General features: G+C 39.0%; 1 protein-coding gene across 6 annotated transcripts in view; it reads right to left on the minus strand.

Annotated features, from left to right (window-relative positions):
- ELF1 (E74 like ETS transcription factor 1) overlaps positions 1–20,789 on the minus strand; it is a 126,358-nt gene that overhangs the window by 12,749 nt on the left and 92,820 nt on the right. For 5 of the 6 annotated variants that reach the window (XM_054446568.2, XM_054446567.2, XM_054446572.2 and 2 more), the window contains 3 exons: positions 10,984–11,164; positions 6,534–6,641; positions 5,002–5,169 (listed from right to left, as the gene is read on the minus strand). In XM_054446568.2, coding sequence (XP_054302543.1) covers positions 5,002–5,169; positions 6,534–6,641; positions 10,984–11,164 — 457 coding nt within the window. Of the gene's footprint in view, positions 1–5,001; positions 5,170–6,533; positions 6,642–8,864; positions 10,678–10,983; positions 11,165–20,789 lie in introns of those variants that run through there. The other variant, XM_063650781.1, reaches the window with a different exon arrangement.

Consider the following 20,789-nt stretch of genomic DNA (forward strand, 5'->3'; position numbering starts at 1 on the left):
AGGTTACTGTGGTGAATTGTAAGTAAATATAACATAGGGCAGGGCAATAACTTAGAAAAGCAGAATTTTACAGCTAAAAAATAAATCACAAGGTCAGTGACAATTTATCCCAAGAAATGGAATAGGAAAACGTTTCTGAAGTCATTTGGGTGAATGAAAGGAAGGGAGAAAAGTGTCAAAAAGCCCGCTCTTCAGTCTCTAAGACTGCCAAATGTATGCTAGTCAGCCAGGTATCTCGACTTTCATCACTGCAGACATCTGCAGAGAACCCTTCATGAGAGAGATTCTTCTGGCTATGTTCATGACAACAAGTATTAGAAGCCAAGACTTCAGTAACCTCCACCTTATTTTATGCTATTAATATATACTAGCTTAAAAAAAATAGATATCGTCTTTATTTCCACTACTTTCCTCCACTAGCTTTAGTCACAAAAGACGCTGCCAGTAAAAACTCCCAACCCAGTATCCATCATCTCCGACATCTTCCTAATCATTCAAGGTGGCAATGTACAAAGCTTCAGGTGAATTACAGCTTGGTTAGATATAGAATTTTTGTTTGACAGTGGTTTCTTCTCAGCCCTTTGAAAATGTCTAATTCTTCCAGCCTCTCCTGAGAGCTTCTAAACTGCCAGTCTAAAAAAAATCAATCCTCTTGAAGTAATGTACTTTCTCCCCGGTTGGCTTCTTTTTTTTTTTTTTGGGAGGAGGGAGAACTTGAAGAGAGGTCTTTGGTGTTCTGCATTTTTACCAACAATGCATTTAGGCCTAGATTTATTGTAGCTGAACTACTCAGGATTCACAATGCTGAGGATTAATGTGATTCTGGAAAATTCTTAGTCACTATCTCTTGAATATTGTCTCTTCCTCACTTTTTATATTCTCTGCTTCTGGAACTTTGATTAAACATGTAGACCTTTTCATTTAATTCTCCATGTCTGTAACTCTTTCATATTTTTTAATTCACACTAAATCTATTGGAGTTTACTAATTCTTTCTTAAGCAGTGACTAGTCTATGTTTTAATCCACACATGATGTTTTCAATTTCATTTCATTTTTTTGTTTTTGAGACACAGTCTCGCTCTGTCGCTCAGGGTAGAAGGCAGTGGTGCAATCTTGGCTCACTGCAACCTCCACCTCCTGGGTTCAAGTGATTCTCGTGCCTCAGCCTCCCAAATAGCTGGGATTACAGGCACGTACCACCATGCCTGGCTAATTTTTTTCCATATTTTTAGCAGAGACTGGGTTTCACCATGTTGCTCTCGAATTCCCGACCTCAGGTTGTCTGCCCGTCTCAGATTCCCAAAGTGTTGGGATTACAAGCATGAGCCACTGAGCATGGCCCAATTTCATTTCTTATTTCTATAAATTCCATTTGGTTCTTTATCATACTAATAGTTTTTCAACACTAAGTAGGATATTAGTCTTTTATTTTTTAAGCAGCTTTATTGAGGTATAACTGACATATAATAAACTACATATGTTTGATGTTTACAATTTGACAAGTTTTGACTATGTATACTAACACCACCACTACATTCAACACAATGAATATATTCATCACCCCAAAAGTACTTTGTGCCCTTTTGTAATCCCTACATCTCGCCCTTCCTCACCCTGCCCAATCCACAGGCAACCACTCATCTGTTTCCTGTCATTATAGATTAGTTTGTAGTTTCTAGAGCTTTATATAAATATAAAACTGACCCTCAAACAAAACACAGCTTTGAACTGCACAGGCCCACTTATATAGGGATCTTTTTTCAATAAAAGTTACATCAAATGTGCCTGTGTCTCCTGCCTCCCTTCCACTTCCTCCATCTCTTCCACCTCTGCTACTCCTGAGACAGCAAGACCAAACCCTTTTCTTCCTCCTCCCTCCTCAGCTTGGCCAACATAAACACAAGAATGAAGACCTTCGGCCAGGCATGGTGGCTCACACCTGTAATCCCAGCATTTGGGAAAGCCAAACCAGGAGGAATGCTTGGAGCCTAGAAGTTTAAGACCAAGCTAGGCAACATAGCAAGACCCACCTCTACAAAAATTAAAATTAAAAACTAGCTGGGTATGGTGGGGCTCGCCTGTAGTTTTACATGGATTTTTGGCTGCAGAGGCTGACGGCCCTAACCCCCACATTGTTTGGGGGTAAACTGTAGAAACACATTTTTTCTTCTGGCTTCCCTCTTTTAGCACAATTATTTTGAGAGATTCATCCATTTTTGTTGAATGTACCAATCGTATACTGTTTTATTGTTGAGTGGTATTTTTACTGTGTTGATAAAAGTGCCACTGCATTCCAGCCTGGGTGAGAGAATGAGACTCCATCTCAAAAAAAAAAAAGATACACAAATGTTCTTAGCAGCATTATTTGCAGTTGCCCCAAATGGAAACAACCCAAATCTCATTAACTGCTGACTGGGTAAACATATACTACATATTTAAGAAAAATTTGTACATAAATGGCCACACGGGGGTGGCTCATCCATGTAATCCCAGCACTTGGGAGGTCGAGGCGGTGGGTCACTTGAGGTCAGGAGTTCAAGACCAGCCTGGCCAACATGGTGAAACCTTGTCTCTACTAAAAATACAAAAATTAGCCAGGTGTGGTGGCACATGCCTTTAATCCCAGCTACCTGGAAGGCAGAGGCAGGAGAATCACCTGAACCCAAGAGGTGGAGGATGCAGTGAGTTGAGATCAGCCATTTATGTACAAATTTTTCTATAAACATAGTTAATCCTGGGCCTGTCTTAACCTGGGTTTACAAATAGATTTTAAACTACCACTAACATTAGGAATTGCCAGCCAAGTAATTAACACAGACGTAGCCCCAGGACTGTAATAACTATAGGGCACCAGGCAGAAGCTCTTATAGAATTGCTCAGGTGGTATTATACATTCAACCTAGGCCATACAAGATTTCCTCAGATAAAGCCCTGTTGAAGGTGAACTCAAATTTTGGTATCACAGAATACATGAGGAAGACACTTTCTGAGTGAGAAGCAGCAGACTAGGAAACCCTAGGATTAGTTCTCTAAGAATCACACAGAACAGAATTATTAAATAGAAACTTTACATAGTATGATTAGAGTTTTTAAAGCAAAAGAACAAAAAATATGGTCAAAGAATAAGGCTATTAAAAAAGACTAGGTGGGAACTTCCTCTTCTAGTCAAGATGGAATAACAGAACACGGATTTATCTTCCCACCTGAAACAATTAACAACACAGAAAAAAAGGTATGAAACAATGGTACTAAAGAAATTGGACATCGGTCAACAAAAGCCAGTGATCCCTGAGAGACAGGAAATAAATGAGACAAATCCTATGACTGCCCCACCTTAATACATGGAGAAAAAATTTTTTGGAAAGCAGTTTGTGTTTCTGAAAAATATTTAATGTACACTTAACATGTGATCCAGCCATTCCACTACTAAGTATTTACCCAAATTAAACCAGAATTTCTCCACTCAGAGGCCTGGCTGAATGGGACCCAAGCTTCCTTGACATCCGTCTGTGCCAACGGGTGGATTTCTTTCCCCCAAGAGGGTATACCCCTTCAAGGGTCCCAGTTACATGCTGAGGTCTCTGTCCGATACCCCATCTTGCGTAGCCCAAGACCTAAGCTTCTGCCTCAACATGGACAATAAAACCAGAGTCCCTTGGCATATCCTTCTCAGCCCTTCTGAGCTGCTGCAGTGTCAGCTCATGTTTACTATTTTTATTTTCCTCTTCATTTTCGGCTCTTGGAATTTCCCTGACTTTCACATGAACTTAGGTTATTGGGTGGGTGGTGATGCTAATAATCAAGACATTATACTCAAAATACTAAGCAAGCATGAATAGAATCAGAAGGCAGAAAATGGAAAAGGTGTCAGACTTTAGAATGCAAGTGCCAATCCTAACTGGCAAAAAGTTAAAAATTCCCATTCAACACATCCTAACATACTCCTCTTCAGTTACTTACCTGCTGATTTCCAACCCATTGTATTTTTCCAACTGGAGTCTTATACTGGAATCACCAGTACAGACTGGAGGCTTTCAAACAATAACCCCTGGGAAGGAAGCTGACTAGCCCTTACCCAAGGATAAAAGGGTTTAGATAAAAATTTGAGGCTTTAAAAAGTTGGAAAATCCCTTTTCTGTAAGATAGACCAAACATTTTAAAAGTATAAAATAATTTAATTATTATCATTATTTTTTTGAGATGGAGTTTTGCTCTTGTTGCCCAGGCTAGAGTTCAATGTTGTGGTCTCAGCTCACTGCAACCTCCACCTCCTGGGTTCAAGTGATTCTCCTGCCTCAGCTTCCCAAGTAGCTGGGATTACAGGCACCTGTCATCATGCCCGGCTAATTTTCGTATTTTTAGTAGAGGCAGGGTTTCACCTTATTGGCCAGGCTGGTCTCAAACTCCTGACCTCAGGTTATCCACCCACCTCTACCTCCCAAAGTGCTGGGATTAAAGGCGTGAGCCACCGCACCTGGCCCAATACTTTAATTTTCTAAAAGAAATGATTCTACTATGAAGAAATACCTCTTTTTCTTATTTATTTATTTTTATTTTATTTTATTTCTTAGAGATAGGGTCTCACTCTGTTGCCCAGGCTGGAGTGCAGTGGCATGATCTTAGGTCACTGAAACCTGTAACTTCTGAGCTCAAGGGATCCTCCACCTTGGCCTCCCAAGTATCTAGAACTACAGGTGCCTACCGTGCCCAGCTAATTCTTAAAATTTTTTGTAGAGATGAGGTCTTGCTTTGTTGCTCAGGCTGGTCTCAAACTCCTGGCCTCAAGCAATCTTCCTGCCTCGGCCTCCTAAAGTGCTGGGATTACAGGCATGAATCTCCGTGCCTGGCCAAGAAATACCTCGTAATTTCCATTTTGTGCCTTCAATGTTTTTCTTACATAAGTTTTAACTGCAGTAGGAAAGAACTATGTAGAATAAAAATGATATCTAGATTTCACATCAAGACTTGACTATGCGCCCTAAACAAAGTAACCCACCTACCTTTTTTCCTCTTAGGCTGTTCTGGTGATGAGGCTCCCGGTGAGTCTGCGTATTTTTCTTGCACCTGCTGTGTTTCCATCACTTCAGGAATCCCATCTAATGTGACGGACACATGGGTGACTGGGGCAACAACCATGTCATCTTCAGGTGAACTAAATATATTATTATCTAATGAAAATAAAATCAACTAATTATAGTCCACTGTGTATTATAAGTTAAAAAACGATTGATAAAATTTCTTGTTTCTATTATGCCTAGAAGATTAAAATAGAAATAAAATCTTGAAATCTATTCCTGCTTTTAATTTCCCCTTCCCAAAATCAAATAACCCTAAACCAGTCCAGGCACGGCGAGTTATTTCAATGTCTTTCTTACTTGACTTCCTATCACCAGTCTGTCTCGTCTCTCCTCTTGATTATTCACATTGCTGTGAGAGTTATTTTCTGAAACCTAAGTCTAACCTGACCATAAAATTAGGGGAATAAAAAACAAAACTGACATATCTTTCCATAGTTCATAGGAAAAACAAAAAACAAACAAAAAAAATCACAACCCATCTCTATAGCATGCCTTACAAAGCTTCTGTAATCCAGTTCCAAACCTACCTTTCCAATCTCATTTCCCACCCACCATGAAGCTTACACTCCAACCACACCAAAACATCCTGATCTCAAAGATTTCACTTTTTTTTTTTTTTTTTTTAACAGATCTGTGTCTTGTATCTTTAACTCCATTCCCTCCAGCTTGAATGACCTTTCATGTCTCTTCTACCTATTAAAAGCTTGTCACTTACAGCCCAGGTCAGAATACTCCTTCAATGAAGCCAGTCTCTGATATTCTCAGCTAGAATACCCACTGCTACTAGAGCAATTTGCTATCACTCTTGTGGCCTTTATTCTTGGCTTTGTAGTTATTTACATAAGTAACTGTCTTCAAAATTAAACTGTAAGCTTGAGGAAAGGAACAATATCTGCTCATTTGTATCTCATGTTATTGCCTAATTATTGCTGCTGTGAATATAGCAAATATTCAATAAATATTTTGGACTGATTTAGTAATAATTTACTTTATGAATTTGATTGCTTGTCAGAAAAGCCCAAAGGAGAACATGAATTTTAAAGCAGATCAATAATGTGGCAGTGAATTTTATGCCATGATGTGTCAGTAAAATTTTCAATAGATTGTTGCCTATTTGCTGATAAATAACTACAGAGATGACTAAATTATAATCATTTGGGCCCTTGACACCCTAATACTCTCACCAATATGTTAAGAGAAGAAATTCTGCATGATCTTCTATTTGGTAAGTAATAAATGACATTTTTTTGTTCCCAAAGGCTTCATTCTCAAATTAGAATGTCACCTTTAACTCTACATTTTTACAAAGGCACCTCAATTCCTACTATACCTTAAAATGTGATTGTAACAAAAAATATATAACATCATTTCTAATCTCTTGATTTTACTAATAAAGAAAGATGGCAAGAGTAACTTAACAAAGTACATAAACACAAACAATCATAACCACTCACTTATTCGTTTTTCATCCAGCATAGGGCCAGGAGAATCCATATTGAGGAGTGCCTCAGCAGCCTCAATAGTTTCAATTGTTTCATCCCCGTCATGACAAGAAGCTTCAACTGCAACACATTTAAAGAGAAAATTAAATTAGCTACAAGACATCTGTTACTCTGAAAGTCATACACCACTTGTCTCTAGAACCAGAATACATCATTTAATATTTTAGTTTATATATATATAAACTATAAACACACAAAATCATACCAAACCTGGCCGGCGCAGTGGCTCATTCCTGTAATCCCGCACTTTGGGAGGCCGAGGCAAGCAGATTGCTTGAGGTCAGGAGTCTGAGACTTGCTAACATGGAGAAACCCTGTTTCTACTAAAAATACAAAAAATTAGCTGGGCGTGGTGGCATGCACCTGTAGTCCCAGCTACTCAGGAGAGTGAGATAGGAGAATCACTTGAACCCAGAAGGTGGAGGTTTCAGTGAGCTGAGACTAAACCACTGCACTCCAGCCTGGGGGACAGAGTGAGACTCCGTCTCAAAAACAAAACCAAAAACTATTACATTAAAAAATCAATATTTCCTTAATATTAAATAGCCAACCAGCATTCAAATGTTCAACTATGTTAAAAAATCATAAATGGTGGCAGTGCAAGGAAAGACAAGACAGTTTTTTGCTTAAATCAAATTAAGTCTGCATATTGCAATTGACTGATACATTTCTTAACTTTCTTTACATTTCTGAGTTGCCATTCATCTGTCTAGCTTTTTTTACTTTGCAATTTATTTGTTGAAGAAATCAGGCTGTTTATTCATGTAGAATTTCCCATAGTTTGGATTTTGCCAACTATATTCCTATTGTGTAGCTTAACATGTTTTTCTATGCCCCCTCTAACTGAGTAGTCATATCTGGAGGCTTGATGAAATTCAACTTTAATTTTTTTTGGCAAGACTAAAAAAAAATTTATGTATTTTGATGACAGCTCAAAATATGATCTAAGCCTCAAATTTCATAAAATCATTAAATCTTTTTGGTTTTGCTTTTTTTTTTTTTTTTTGAGACAAGGTCTCCCAGGCTAGAGTGCAGTGGCTCAATTATAGCTCACTGCAACCATAAACTCCTAGGCTCAAGCAATCCTACCACCTCAGCCTCCCGAGTAGACAGGAGTACAGGCTCAGGCCACCATGCCCGGCTAATTTTTAAAATTTTTTGTAGAGACAGGGTCCCGCTATGTTGCTCACTGGCCTTGAATTCCTGGGCTCAAGTGATCCTCCCTCCTTGGCCTCCCAAAGTTCTGGGATTACAGGTGTGAGCCGCTGCATCTGTTCAAATATCTTTATTATGAAAATTTTAAACAAAATAAAAATTGTGGAGTATAGTATATATAATGAATCCCCAGGTGCCCATTCCCAGCTTCAACTATTATCACCAAATGGCCAATCTTCTTTCATCCACACCCCACTCACTGCCCTCAAGTCTTACCCTCTGTACAGGATTATTTTGAAGGAATCTAAGATACCATATTTTATCTCTAAATACTTTAGCATGTGTATCTAAAAGATGTCTAACACAATACTACTATCATATCTTAAATATACTAACAATAATTTGTTTTTTTTTTTTTTGAGACAAAGTTTCAATCTTGTTGCCCAGGCTGGAGTGCAATGGTGTGATCTTGGCTCACCGCAACCTCTGCCTCCCAGATTCAAGCGATTCTCCTGCCTCAGCCTCTCGAGTAGCTGGGATTACAGGCATGCGCCACCATGCCCGGCTAATTCTGTATTTTCAGTAGAGACAGGAGTTCTCCATGTTGGTCAGGCTGGTCTTGAACTCCCGACCTCAGGTGATCTGCCCGCCTTGGCCTCCCAAAGTGCTGGGATTACAGGTGTCAGCCACCGTGCCCGGCCCACAGTAATTCTTTAATATCATCTATTATAGGCTGAATGGTATCCCCCAAAATTCTATGTTGACATGCTAACCCCCAGTACCTCAGAATGTCTTTAAAGAGATAACTGAGTTAAAATGAGGTTATTAGTGTAGGCCCTAATCCAATATGGTTAGTGTCCCTCTAAGATGAAATATGAACACAGGCAGGTACAAAACGGAAGACCATGTGAAGACACTGGAAGACAGTCACCTATAAGTCCAGCCTCAGAAGGAACTAACTCTACCAATACCTTGATCTCAGACTTCTAGCTTCCAGAACTGTGAGAAAATAAATTTCTCATTTGAGCCATCCAGTCTATGGTACTTTCTTATGGCAGTCCTAGCAAACTAACACATCATCTGAAGTGCCACCTAACACGTGTAAGAACAAAAATGTCCTATCCTTACCTCTTTCTTCCCCTAGAGCTTCTCAAAGGCTCCCCGTCACCCCCACTGTGGAATAACGAAGATTACAAGGTTCTTCCCTTTTTCATGACATTGCTCAGAAAAGGATGGAAGAGTTAAACAAAACTTTGTTAAGTTGGGAGGTAAGGGAAAGGGAAGACAAAACACAAACAGAGAATCTGGTTTTCAAGATCTGGCTTGCCTTCTAGACCCATTCCACATCAGTTCTATTTTCTAGGAAACAGCCTGTCTACATCTTGTCATCTGCTGTCTTCAGGTCTAAATGCAAGGGAGTGACGCACTGAAGGGAAGAAGCAGTTCCTTCTCCTAACGATCCAATACCTGCTTTCCTAGATTCAATTTCCTCTCTGAGGACTAATGCCTTCCCTGATGACTAGAACTAGGAAGAAACACTCCTTCCGGAAAGACATTGGTCCTCAACTTACAAAGACTGTAGCCTTATCCTAAGGCTTTAGAAGTTACATCAGAATACACTGCTAAACCCCCACTAACTACAAACCCAGACACATGCATAGTGGTGTTTATTCTGTTACACAAACAGATCAGACGGCAATGAACAGAAACTTTTAACCTGATTAGTCCAATTCTCTTACTGGTAAGGGAAAAGTAACTCTAGATTCAACAAAAAACTTTTATTGGTTTGTTCTGAATAAAAAATGTGAATATATGCAAAAAATGCTTTGTTAAAAAAAAGGGAGTGATATGGCTTGGATTTGTCCCCGCCCAAATCTCATGTTGAATTGTAAACTCCAATGTTGGAGGAGGGGCCTGGTGGGAGGTGACTGGATGGTGGAGATGGATTTTCCCCTTGCTGTTCTTGTGACACTGAATGAGTTCTCACGAGATCTGGTGGTCTGAAAGTGTGTAGCACCCCCTACCACCCTGCCTTCTGTTCCTCCTGCTCCAGCCATTTGGATGTGCCTGCTTCCCCTTCGACTTCCACCATGATTTTAAGTTTCCTGAGGTCTCCCCAGCCATGCTTCCTGTACAGCCTGCAGAACCATGAGCCAATTAAACTTCTTTTCTTTATAAGTATTACCCAGTCTCAGGTAGTTCTTTATAGCAATGTGAGAAGTGACTAAAACAGAGGACAACACAAAGATGAGGTATTGACAACCAATGTTAACAGTGGGGCCCCTCCCCCACCAGATGGATACAGTCATTCTTCTACCTTTCCCCGATTTAAAACGTTACTGTATCATATGTTAACTTCCTAAATAGATCAGAACCCGCCTTTAGACTTACTATTCAGTTTTAAGGCATTGTGCTACATGCTAAGGTAAAGCTGAGAACAAGGCAGCCCCAGTACTTGCCACTATGAAATCTACAGATATACCTCATCATGCCTATTTCTGATAAACTTCCTTTTATGAATAAAGATGCAAATATTTACTTCCAAACACTTTTCTCAAACTAAGTGATGAAAGTATTATTACTACAATCTCACATTTATGTAGCCTAATCTTCAAATTTAAAATATCTTTCTAGTTCTGACTGAACCAGAAAAGAAATCTATAAATCCCAGGACCTTATCGTACATTTGGATCATGGCCCACCATTTTGCTTCCTGTGGCAGTGGTAAGAAAATAACATTCCTCTCTCTTTCCCTACACAACAACTCATTTTGTTCACAGGAATATGGAGGAAGGCATATAAGAAAGTACTCAGTGAGCTGGGTGGGGTGGTGCATGACTGTTGTCCCAGTTACTCAGGAGGCTAAGGCAGGAGGATCACTTGAGCCCAGAAGTCCAAGTCTAGGCTGGGCAATACAGTAAGACCCCATCTCTTTAAAAAAAAAAAAACAAAACTGCTCAGTGAAGACTTGATGAATTTAGTAGGTTTGGTTCCTTTTAAATGCCTCTTATTTTGTCACATTCATCTCAATATATTTAGGAAAGGAGAAATGGGAGATGACAAAACAGTACTAAATCCAGCAGATGAAACAGAAAATGTAATTTTCTTCTCCATGTGGGGCTCTAGCTTCTGAAGGTAATACAGTTTAAAACCAAGTTAGGGGCATTTTATACCCCACATCCTCAGGATTAGGACACTGCCTAAAGCTGTGCTGCAGCAAGGTCCTACTGGATGGAGACACACGCACCTGTAAGGGTGATGTCATCATCATCATCGTCTATGATTTCTTCTTCAGCAACATCCAGTGAACTCTCAGTAATCATGTCATTGGGCTCTTCCACACAGGCTAGACCGGCATAACTATTGAGAATATCAGCACCAGGAACATGTTCCACAATTACGGCAGGAAAAATAGCTGGATCACCAAGCTGGGAAGGGTTAGGGAGAGGAAAATGAAAACAAAGGATTAACACAGTTTTGCTTTTGTTAAATACTGCTCAAAACTATTTTATACCAGCCATCAATTTAATTTTTAGATCATCAGGCTGTATCTCTACAATCTTTCTAGGCATTAGGTAATTTGTATCTATTACAACCAAATAATGGCATTAAAATTTAAAAATGAAGGCCGGGCGCGGTGACTTACGCCTGTAATCCCAGCACTCTGGGAGGCCGAGGCGGGCAGATCACAAGGGTCAGGAGATCAAGACCATCCTGGCTAACATGGTGAAACCCCATCTCTACTAAAAATATAAAAATTATCTGGGCACGGTGGCACGCGCCTGTAGTCCCAGCTACTAGGGAGGCTGAGGCAGGAGAATCACTTGAACCTGGGAGGCAGAGGTTGCAGTGAGCCGAGATCGCACCACTGCACTCCAGCCTGGGTGACAGAGTGAGGCTCCGTCTCAAAAAAAAAAATAAATAAATAAATAATAATAAGATATCATTAATGTATAAGCATGAACCAAGAAGTGACACACAAATAAAATGTTAATTAAATAAAATCTCAATAAAAGTTTTTTGGCAAAACAAAAAAAATCTGTGAGCTTAATATTACACTGTCGCTTGGCACAAAGGCCGTGTTTTAACAACAGCTTTTGACTTAAGTGGGAAAATTAACCCTCATTTTCTATTATTGTTCTTTTCAAGTATGGCTATATTAAGAGTATAAATTATTACTCCTAATGTCTAGTTATAATATCACAGAATTTTAGAATGGAAAGGACCCATACAATTTAATGTAAGTCAGCTAACTCATTTTATAGATGAGGAAACTGACCCAGAGAGGGTTTTTAACAACCTACTAAAAACTCAGTTAATTAGCGGCAAACCTCATTAAGCTACTACTTCCTTTACCATTTTGAGATAATCACAGACTTATAAAAGTTGCAAAAACAGCACAAATAATTCCCATACAACTTTCACCCATATTCCCTCAGTTCTAACATTTAACCACTTCTATTTATCATTCTCTACCTATATTGTTTTCTGATGTGTTTGAAAGTGTTGGACATACTGCTTCTTAACCCTACTTTGTGTTAATTTCCTAAATATAAAAATACTGTCTAATAAAAAGACAGCATAATTATCAAAACTAGGAAAATAACATTAATACAGTACTATTATCTAATCTTTAGACATTATCCAAATTTCTAATTGTCCCACTGATGTCCTTTTAAAAAGTTAAAAAAAAATCTTTTTTGATTATAGGTTTCCTTTAGCAAATATCATGTTTCTTAATAACTCCTTTAACCTGGAACAATTTCTTTTCCTTTAATCTGAGAAGTGCTTTGATCTTTGTCTTTCACAATCTTGACACTTTTGAAGAGTACAGGTCATCTGTTTTGTAGAATGTCTACCAATTTGGGTTTGTATATTTCCTTATGATTAGATTCAGTTTGCATTTTTGGTAGGAATACCAAAGAAATAATGTTATGTCCTTTCAAATATATCATGTCAGGGGGTCCAAAATACCTATTTGTCCCCCCATTGCTGGGGATATTAATTTTTAATATATATTTATGCTCATATTATTGAGACAGGGTCTTGCTCTGTTGCCCAGGCTGGACTCAAACTCCTGGGTTCAAGTGATCCTCCCACCTCTGCCTCCCAAATAGCTGGGACTACAAGGGCATATCTCCATGCCTAGATTAATTTTCATCACTTAGTTAAGGTAGTATCTACCAGGTTTCTCTATTATTAAGTTACTAATAAGTATCTTGTGGGAAGATGACTCAAAACTAGGTAAATTTTATGTTTCTTAACTAAACACTTCTCTATAAAGAATCTTCTCTTTTTCTTTGAGATGGAGTCTCGCTTTGCCGCCCAAGCTAGAGTGCAGTGTGGCGATCTTGGCTCACTGCAACCTCCACCTCCCAGGTTCAAGCTATCTTCTTAAATGTAAGAAAAAGTTCCTGCTCATAGATAATAATGCCAGGCACCTTGCTATCTTCCTTAAGTAAGTCTGCTATATTCAAAATATTATTTATGGTTTCATTACAACTAAGCAGCCTCAATCTTTTAAAATTATTTACAGAACTACACACTGAGGTTAGACATTACTTCTCTCATAATAATTTAATTGCCTAAATTAAATATGTATCGTAGGTGCTAAATAGATAATATGCTTGCCTTCGAGAATGCTATGTTCTGAAATTTATGGTTAATAATCCTAAAACACATTTGGATCGTTTTATTTCAAAATGTTTCTTCCTGTTTCAGAAAAGAGGAAGCTAGCTAGAAAAGTAACCGACTCTTCAAATAGTAAAACAAATTTTAAAACAGAAACTAGGAGGCTCAAAAATTATACTATAGAAGCCAGGCCTGGTGGCATGTGCCTGTAGTCCCAGCTACCTGGAAGGCTGAAACAGGAGTATGGCTTGAGCCCAGGAGTTCAAGGCTGTACTGCGCTACAATCCCATCTGTGAATACCTACTGTACTTCAGCCTGGGCAACACAGCAAAACCCTGTCACTGAAAAAAAAAAGAAAGAAAAAAATTATACTGTAACTCACACAAATACACTTCACACACCTTAAAGAGAAGTGTAGCTAGCCTTCCCTTTCCCTTTTTTGACAGGTAAATTGTAGACATGCAATCCTACCTAGCATGAACATGGACTTGTTAAAACACTTTTCCTTTTCTTCTCTTCTAAAAGCTCAATTAAGCTCCTGGTCTTCTAACAAGGCTTAGTCCAGAGTTAAGCACTTTTATGCTGCAAAAACCCATGTACAAGGTAGGAACAGAGCTCATCACTTCATCCACTGATAAGTCAGAGACAGGCGTGTAAAATGCAATTCAAAGGAGCAGTTCTCACCCAAATGAAACCAAAGTATTCTTCCCTATCCAAATCTATTTGGCTCCTGTAGCTTGGGTAGAGAGTGCTAATGTGTACATAACAAGGGATACTTCCAAATTTTTGAATCTATACAGTTCTTGAGTTTTGGTTAACCACAGATATTTATTACTAGTTTATTCCTTGTCCTGTTCTACTAACCAGTAGTTACTCTATTCTCCAGAATTCTCCTTTATAATCCATGTCACTTCTACCACAGTGCCCTTCCCAGAGGCAATCACTGCTACCAATTTCTTTGTTCCATAACAGACAGTAAATGTACAGTCAGGCATACTCCAAATTGCTTTAAACAATCATAATTAAATTCAGTTTAAATTTAATAATTTTTAAACTATTTAATAAGAAAAATTTCAAACACACAAACGTCAAGAGAAAAAAATGTTTCCTTTGAAGCAAAAGGTTTATTAAGAATGAAAAGTAGTTTTGAAGTCTTTGGGATTAAAAAAAGAGTGGCCAGGCATGGTGGCTCATGTCTGCAATCCCAGCACTTTGGGAGGGCAAGGCGGGTGGATCACTTGAGGTCAGGAGTTCGAGACCAGCCTGGCCAACACGGTAAAACCTTGTCTTTACTGAAAAAAAAAAAAAAAAAAATGAGCCAGTCATGGTGACGGGCACCTGCAATCCCAGCTACTTAGGAGGGTGAGGCAGGGGAATGGCTTGAACCTGGGAGGCAGAGGTTGCAGTGAACCAAGGTCGCACCACTGCACTCTGGCCTGGGTGAAGAAGATTGTCTCAAAAAAAAAAAAAAAAAAAGAAGAAGAAGAATGAAAAGAGACACATGGTTCTGTGATTTAGAAGGCAGCAACATGTAGCAGAAAAGAAAAACTGGGAACCAGGAGACCTAGGGCCTTCTCCAACCCTGATTTCATGACCTTATTTTCTGAACCTTTAAATGAATGAAGAGCACCAGTTGATCCTACAGGCCCTTCCAGGTTTTGCTTTGTTGATATTTTGAATTCATGGATTCTACTGTCTGAGCTTATAACATTTCACGAGAAGAGATTATTCGCTCTTATGCACTAAAATGGGAGAGGAGTAGCATGCACCGTGGCCACATAGCTGCTGCCATTGCTATTAACCAACATTTTTTAGTACTTAATATGCACAAGACATTTTGCACATTGCTTTACGTGAATTATCACTCTATTTAATCATCACAAAATGCTATGATGGAGACACACTGGACTACCCATTTTACACATGAGAAAACAGAGGCAAGGGAAATAATCTACTCCAAGTCATAAACCTAACTTGAACTGACTCCAGGGTCCATGTCCTTTACTTACACACTATTGTAGTCAGCTTTAAACATGGTAGATTTGTTCTGCTGGCATACTTACTTGGCTCTGTTTAGAAAACCAGAATAATTAAGGAGCTGTGTTTGAGGTGGAGGTATGAGTTTCAATATTATTTCCAAGGCTTCACCAATCAGAGTCTATAACAAAATTTCTCATGGGAATAGCCAGTTCTTCTTGGTCAGCAGGGCACTTCCCAGGATCACTCCTAATTTAGTTCTACAGCCTTCTCCTTCTGAGGTACTTGCTTTTATCATGAAAGGCATGGTCCATTCTTTTCTAGTCCACTGACATGGGATGTATATTCAAAGCTGTTCATCTCTAGTTTCCCCGGGGGGCTATTAATCCATATATAAAAAAGAGACTAACTTCAGATTTTCATAAGAATATGAATAGTTAGGTGCTGGGCGCGGTGGCTCACGCCTGTAATCCCAGCACTTTGGGAGGCCGAGGCGGGCGGATCACGAGGTCAAGAGATCGAGACCATCCTGGCCAACATGGTAAAACCCCGCCACTACTAAAAATACAAAAATTAGCTGGGCATGGTGGCATGAGCCTACAGTCCCAGCTACTCAGGAGGATGAGGCAGGAGAATCACTTAACCCAGGAGGCGGAGGTTGCAGTGAGCCAAGATCGCACCACTGCACTCCAGCTTGGGTGACAGAGCGAGACTCTATCTCAAAAAGAAAAAAAAAAAGAAAGACTATGAATAAGTCAGGTAAGAGGCTTGAATCTGTATATACAAAATACATTTAGGAAACACCTCTCAGGTGACTAGAAAGATTCTTCCCACTCTACTACCATAAATAGAAAAAAATTGCACACTCCTGAAACTCCAGCTGCTGATCTGGGCTCATGATAAACTGCTTTGTAAACTGGATTGACTAGTGACTGGCTAAAGTATGAGTCATCAAGAACCTAAGAACTCTAGAACCACACATTCTACAATTCCTTCTAGAGAACTGGTTCCCTACCTTTTAAAGAAATAGTAAAATTTCAAATGCTGAATTTTCCTAGGTTTAGATTTTCAAAACAAATAAAATATTGGGACTTATATTAGTTTGCTACGGCTGCTGCAACAAAGTACTACAAACTGGGTCCCTTAGAAGAAATTTATTCTCTCACAGTTCTGGAGGCTAAAAGTCTGAAATCAAAGTCTTGGCAGGGCTGGCTCCTTTTGCAGACTGTGGGGGAAGGAACTGTTCCAGGCTCTCTCTGACTTATAGATGGCTGGTCTTCATGTTTACATGGGCTCTGTGTCCAAATCCAACTCCACTCATCCCCCGACTTTTTTTTAATTGAGACAGGATGGAGTGCAGTGGCATGATCTCCGCTCTCCCTCTGTCACCTAGGCTGGAGGGCAGTGGTGCAATCTCAGCTCACCATAACCTCTGCCTCCCGGTCTCAAGCGATCCTCTCACCTCAGCCTCCCAAGTAGCTGCAACTACAGGCATGCACCATTACGCCTGGCTAATTTTTGGATCTTTTGCACAGATGGGGTTTCTCCACGTTCCCCAGGCTGGTCTCGAACTCCTGAGCTCAAGCGATCCACCCAACTCGGCCTCCCAAAGTGTTGGGATTACAGGTGTGAGCCACCGCACCCAGCCCAAATTTCCTCTTTTTTATAAGGACACCAGGTAGTGGAGTAAGGGCTCCTCTCTACTGTAGTGTAACTTCTTTACTAATTACATCTGCCATGACCCTATTTCCAACAACCAAATAAGGTTACACTCTGAGGTACTAGAGGTTAGAACTTCAATATATGAATTTGTGTGTGGGTGTGCATACAGGCACAATTCAACCAATAATAGGACTTAATTTAATTTAGTTTTAAGTCTGTCATTTAACAATTTGTTCCCTCTGCCCAAAATAACTTGTATAAACTAGTCTTTTCATCGTTTCTAAATTGAGATTGGATATTACTCTTCAGGTTTCTTTGCTGAAGATCATCAAATCTTACCCACCTCAGTTTTTTCCACACCATTTCAAACAGACCCTTTCCCAAGATTTATTTAAAAGATGGGCTTCAGGAAGATAGCAGATATTCATGAAATAGCCACACTCCTAATAGTAAGCAATAAGATGTTACCTACTTTTAAGAAATGAAGGTGTTGGCCGGGTGCAGTGGCTCACGCCTGTAATCCCAGCACTTTGGGAGGCTGAAGCGGGTGGATCACCTGAGGTCAGGAGTTCGAGACCAGCCTGGCCAATATGAAGAAACCTCATCTCTACTAAAAAATAAAAAAATTAGCTGGGTGTGGTGGTGTGCACCTGTAATCCTAGCTACTCAGGAGCCTGAAGCATGAGAAGCTTGAACCTGGTAGGCAGAGGCTGCAATGAGCCCAGATTATGCCACTGCACTCCAGCCTGGGTGATAGAGCGAGATTTCATCTCAAAGAAAAAAAAAGAAGTGAAGGTTTCAATGCTTCTTTGATGCCTTAACAAAAACATTACATTCCACTTGACTGGCTGCTACTTTAAAAAATGACCTTCCAAACCTTCCAAACACTTCTAAAAACTCTCATTTAAATAATTATATTAAGCATCTTTTCCATCTTTTATTTGCATCATGAAATCTAATTAAATTCTACTGGTGCTATCAATTTTCGCTGTACAGTGGGAAACATTTAAGAATATCACTATTTGACCCCACATGGGATAAAATAAATCAGACTATCTGGGGGGGGTGTGACCAGAGCCTAATATTAAAGCTCCCCATGTGGGTCCAATTTGCATCCAGGCTTCAGGACCACTGCTCTGAAGAACGACAACATTCAAAACTGCATTCCCTAAGTTGAGTCAGCTCTAATTATTCTTGCCAAGATCTGGGATATTAGTAATTCAAACAATTACATTTTTATATTATTAGATCTTTTGCTATTTGTCACTTGCAGATTATTTTCCCCTTTGGTTTTTGAACAGAACTAAAATAAACCACAAACAATGGGGAAAAGAGAGGGAAGATCTCCTGGAATTAAAATCTATCAAAGACCAGGGTTTCCAAAGCTTCAATATCTAGAAGCAAATTACTGCAGTGATAAAGTAATTTGCAATTGTTTCATAACTTTCTTGACGGTCTTAACAGCTCCAAAGAGATTTCCCCTTTCTATTAATTATAGATACATTTAGGATATATGTTGAAAGCAAAATTTCAGCAAACATTTTTGCAGCAATAATAAAATCAAACCAAGTTTTAGCAGAAGAGAGTCACAGTTCCCCAAATTTCAACATTGTCCACGATATAGTTTCCACTTGTGGTTGATCACATATGTGGCAATACCATCAAGTTAAAAAGAGAAGGAAAGTGACCAATGTAAGCAGGACAATATGAGACTCCCCTAAGTAGGCTTGCTTGTTCCATATACTACAATCCAAGGTCCTATGTGGATATTTCAGAAACCATGAATCATTATTCCAACTTTATTAATAATTTTGTTCATCAGGTTTTTGGGTATCAAAAAGCACAAGAACTTTCATATAACTTGTTTACCAAGTTTCTCTAATAGCAGAACTCAATCTGGTATATGGTGATTGTGAAACATCCCATCAAAATCCTCTCTAAAATAGCTTAAAATGAAATACCTACAAAATATTTTCCCAAAACAAAAAGCAAGTTAAATTTAGTCTTTAGCATTTTTCCAAAGCAGACACTACTTTTCAAAGACAGGTGCAAAACGAGCCCACCTTCGAGCAGTTCACGCAATGTCTCTGCATCAAGGCAAGAAAACACCAAGAGGGGTCTGGTGCCTTACTCCTCCCACAGTCTTCAATAGCTCCCCTGACTCCAAAGCCTCTCCAATAAGCACACAAATTAAACGCTGCACTTGCTATGAAAACAAATCTTTGAGACAAATCCCTGTGCCCAGCCTTTGAATCAGACTGAGGCCCCAAAGCCTTATCCTATGAAGACACTGCTTTGAGGACTTCTGAACTATTCTTGAAATCACTTCCTTTTACATTTGATTTAAAAAACAAAAACCCAGCACCTCACTCTATTACAACACGATCTGACAATACTTTACCATGCAGCAAATGCACTACATACACACATGGTGAACAGGGTGTAACAGTAAAAACTCAGGTTCTTATTTAAGGTAGGACTCCACCATGGCCTGGGTATTTGAACTCATGCAAGTTATCCAGCCTCTCTAAGCTTTAGTTTCTACGTCTATCCAAAATAAGAATAATAGTATCTTCTAGAATTGTTGTAAGAATAATGTGTAAATAAATCATTTGTGATAATGCATGGCATATAGTAAGCAATAAATAAAATGTTTTGATGATTAAAGCCCTTCAACATTTGATACGGATAGAAATAAACACTCTCAAAAACCGACTTACTACAATCTCACATGGACAGGCACGGTTTTGTTTTTATTTTTTTGAGACAGGGTCTTGCTCTGTCGCCTCGCTGGAGTGCAGTGGCGTGATTACAGCTCACCGCATCTGTGAACTCCTGGGCTCATGCAATCCTCCTGCCTCAGCCTCCCAAGTAGCTGGGACTATAGGCGTATGCCACCATGTCTGGCTAATTTTTTTTTTTTTTTTTTTTTTTTTTTTTTTTAGAAATGAGGTCTCTCTATGTTGCCCAGGCTGGTCGCAAACTCCTAGGCTCAAGCAATCCTCTCCTGCCTTGGCCTCCCAAAGTGCTGGGATTATACGTGTGAGCCACCATGCCTTGTCCTTTTGTTTATTAATTATTTTTTGCTTTATTTATTATTTCTTTTGCTTTCTTTAACCTTTAAGCTTTGTTGGGATTTGATTTTGTTTTATTTTTAATGAGAATAGTCTTTTCAAAACATAGGTGAACAAACCTCAATCACCCACACTTAGCAACAACATTTAGCTTCAACTAAAAGCAAATGTTGATACATATGTGTGTTCACTTTGTGAAAATTCATAAACTGCATGCTTATTACTGATGTACATTTTTGTATTAATGCTACACTTCAATAAGAAGTTTAAAAAGCAGAGGTCCATCTGATGGGAGAAACAAAACTTCAAAACATCTTCAAAATACTATGATGGTATTCCTTCATTACCTCATATAAACCATGACAAAATTAAAGGAAATCTCTACACACAGTACATCTACATGGATAAACACACACAAAAAATTAGGGTGACTGGTGAACAAAGTGAAAAGTTGAAATCCTTTCAACAAATCCCCAAGGCACATTTTTAATAATTATCTTTGGGAATAAATAATACAGAACATATTTATATTCCAAGAGTATGAAACATCATTGCTTCCTTTCCATACAGTACCCCTCTCCTCAATGGCTTCCACTATTTCTAAATTCCAAAGTGTATTTTAAATGATTTCAGGAATTGATGTATTACACAAAGCAAGCTAGGATTGTGCAATAGATTTCCAAAGCCCAGTACAAAGTTTTCTGTGAAG

This window comes from Pongo pygmaeus, chromosome 14 (genome assembly GCF_028885625.2).
Source record: "Pongo pygmaeus isolate AG05252 chromosome 14, NHGRI_mPonPyg2-v2.0_pri, whole genome shotgun sequence".
In the NCBI taxonomy this organism is placed as follows: Eukaryota; Metazoa; Chordata; class Mammalia; order Primates; family Hominidae; genus Pongo; species Pongo pygmaeus.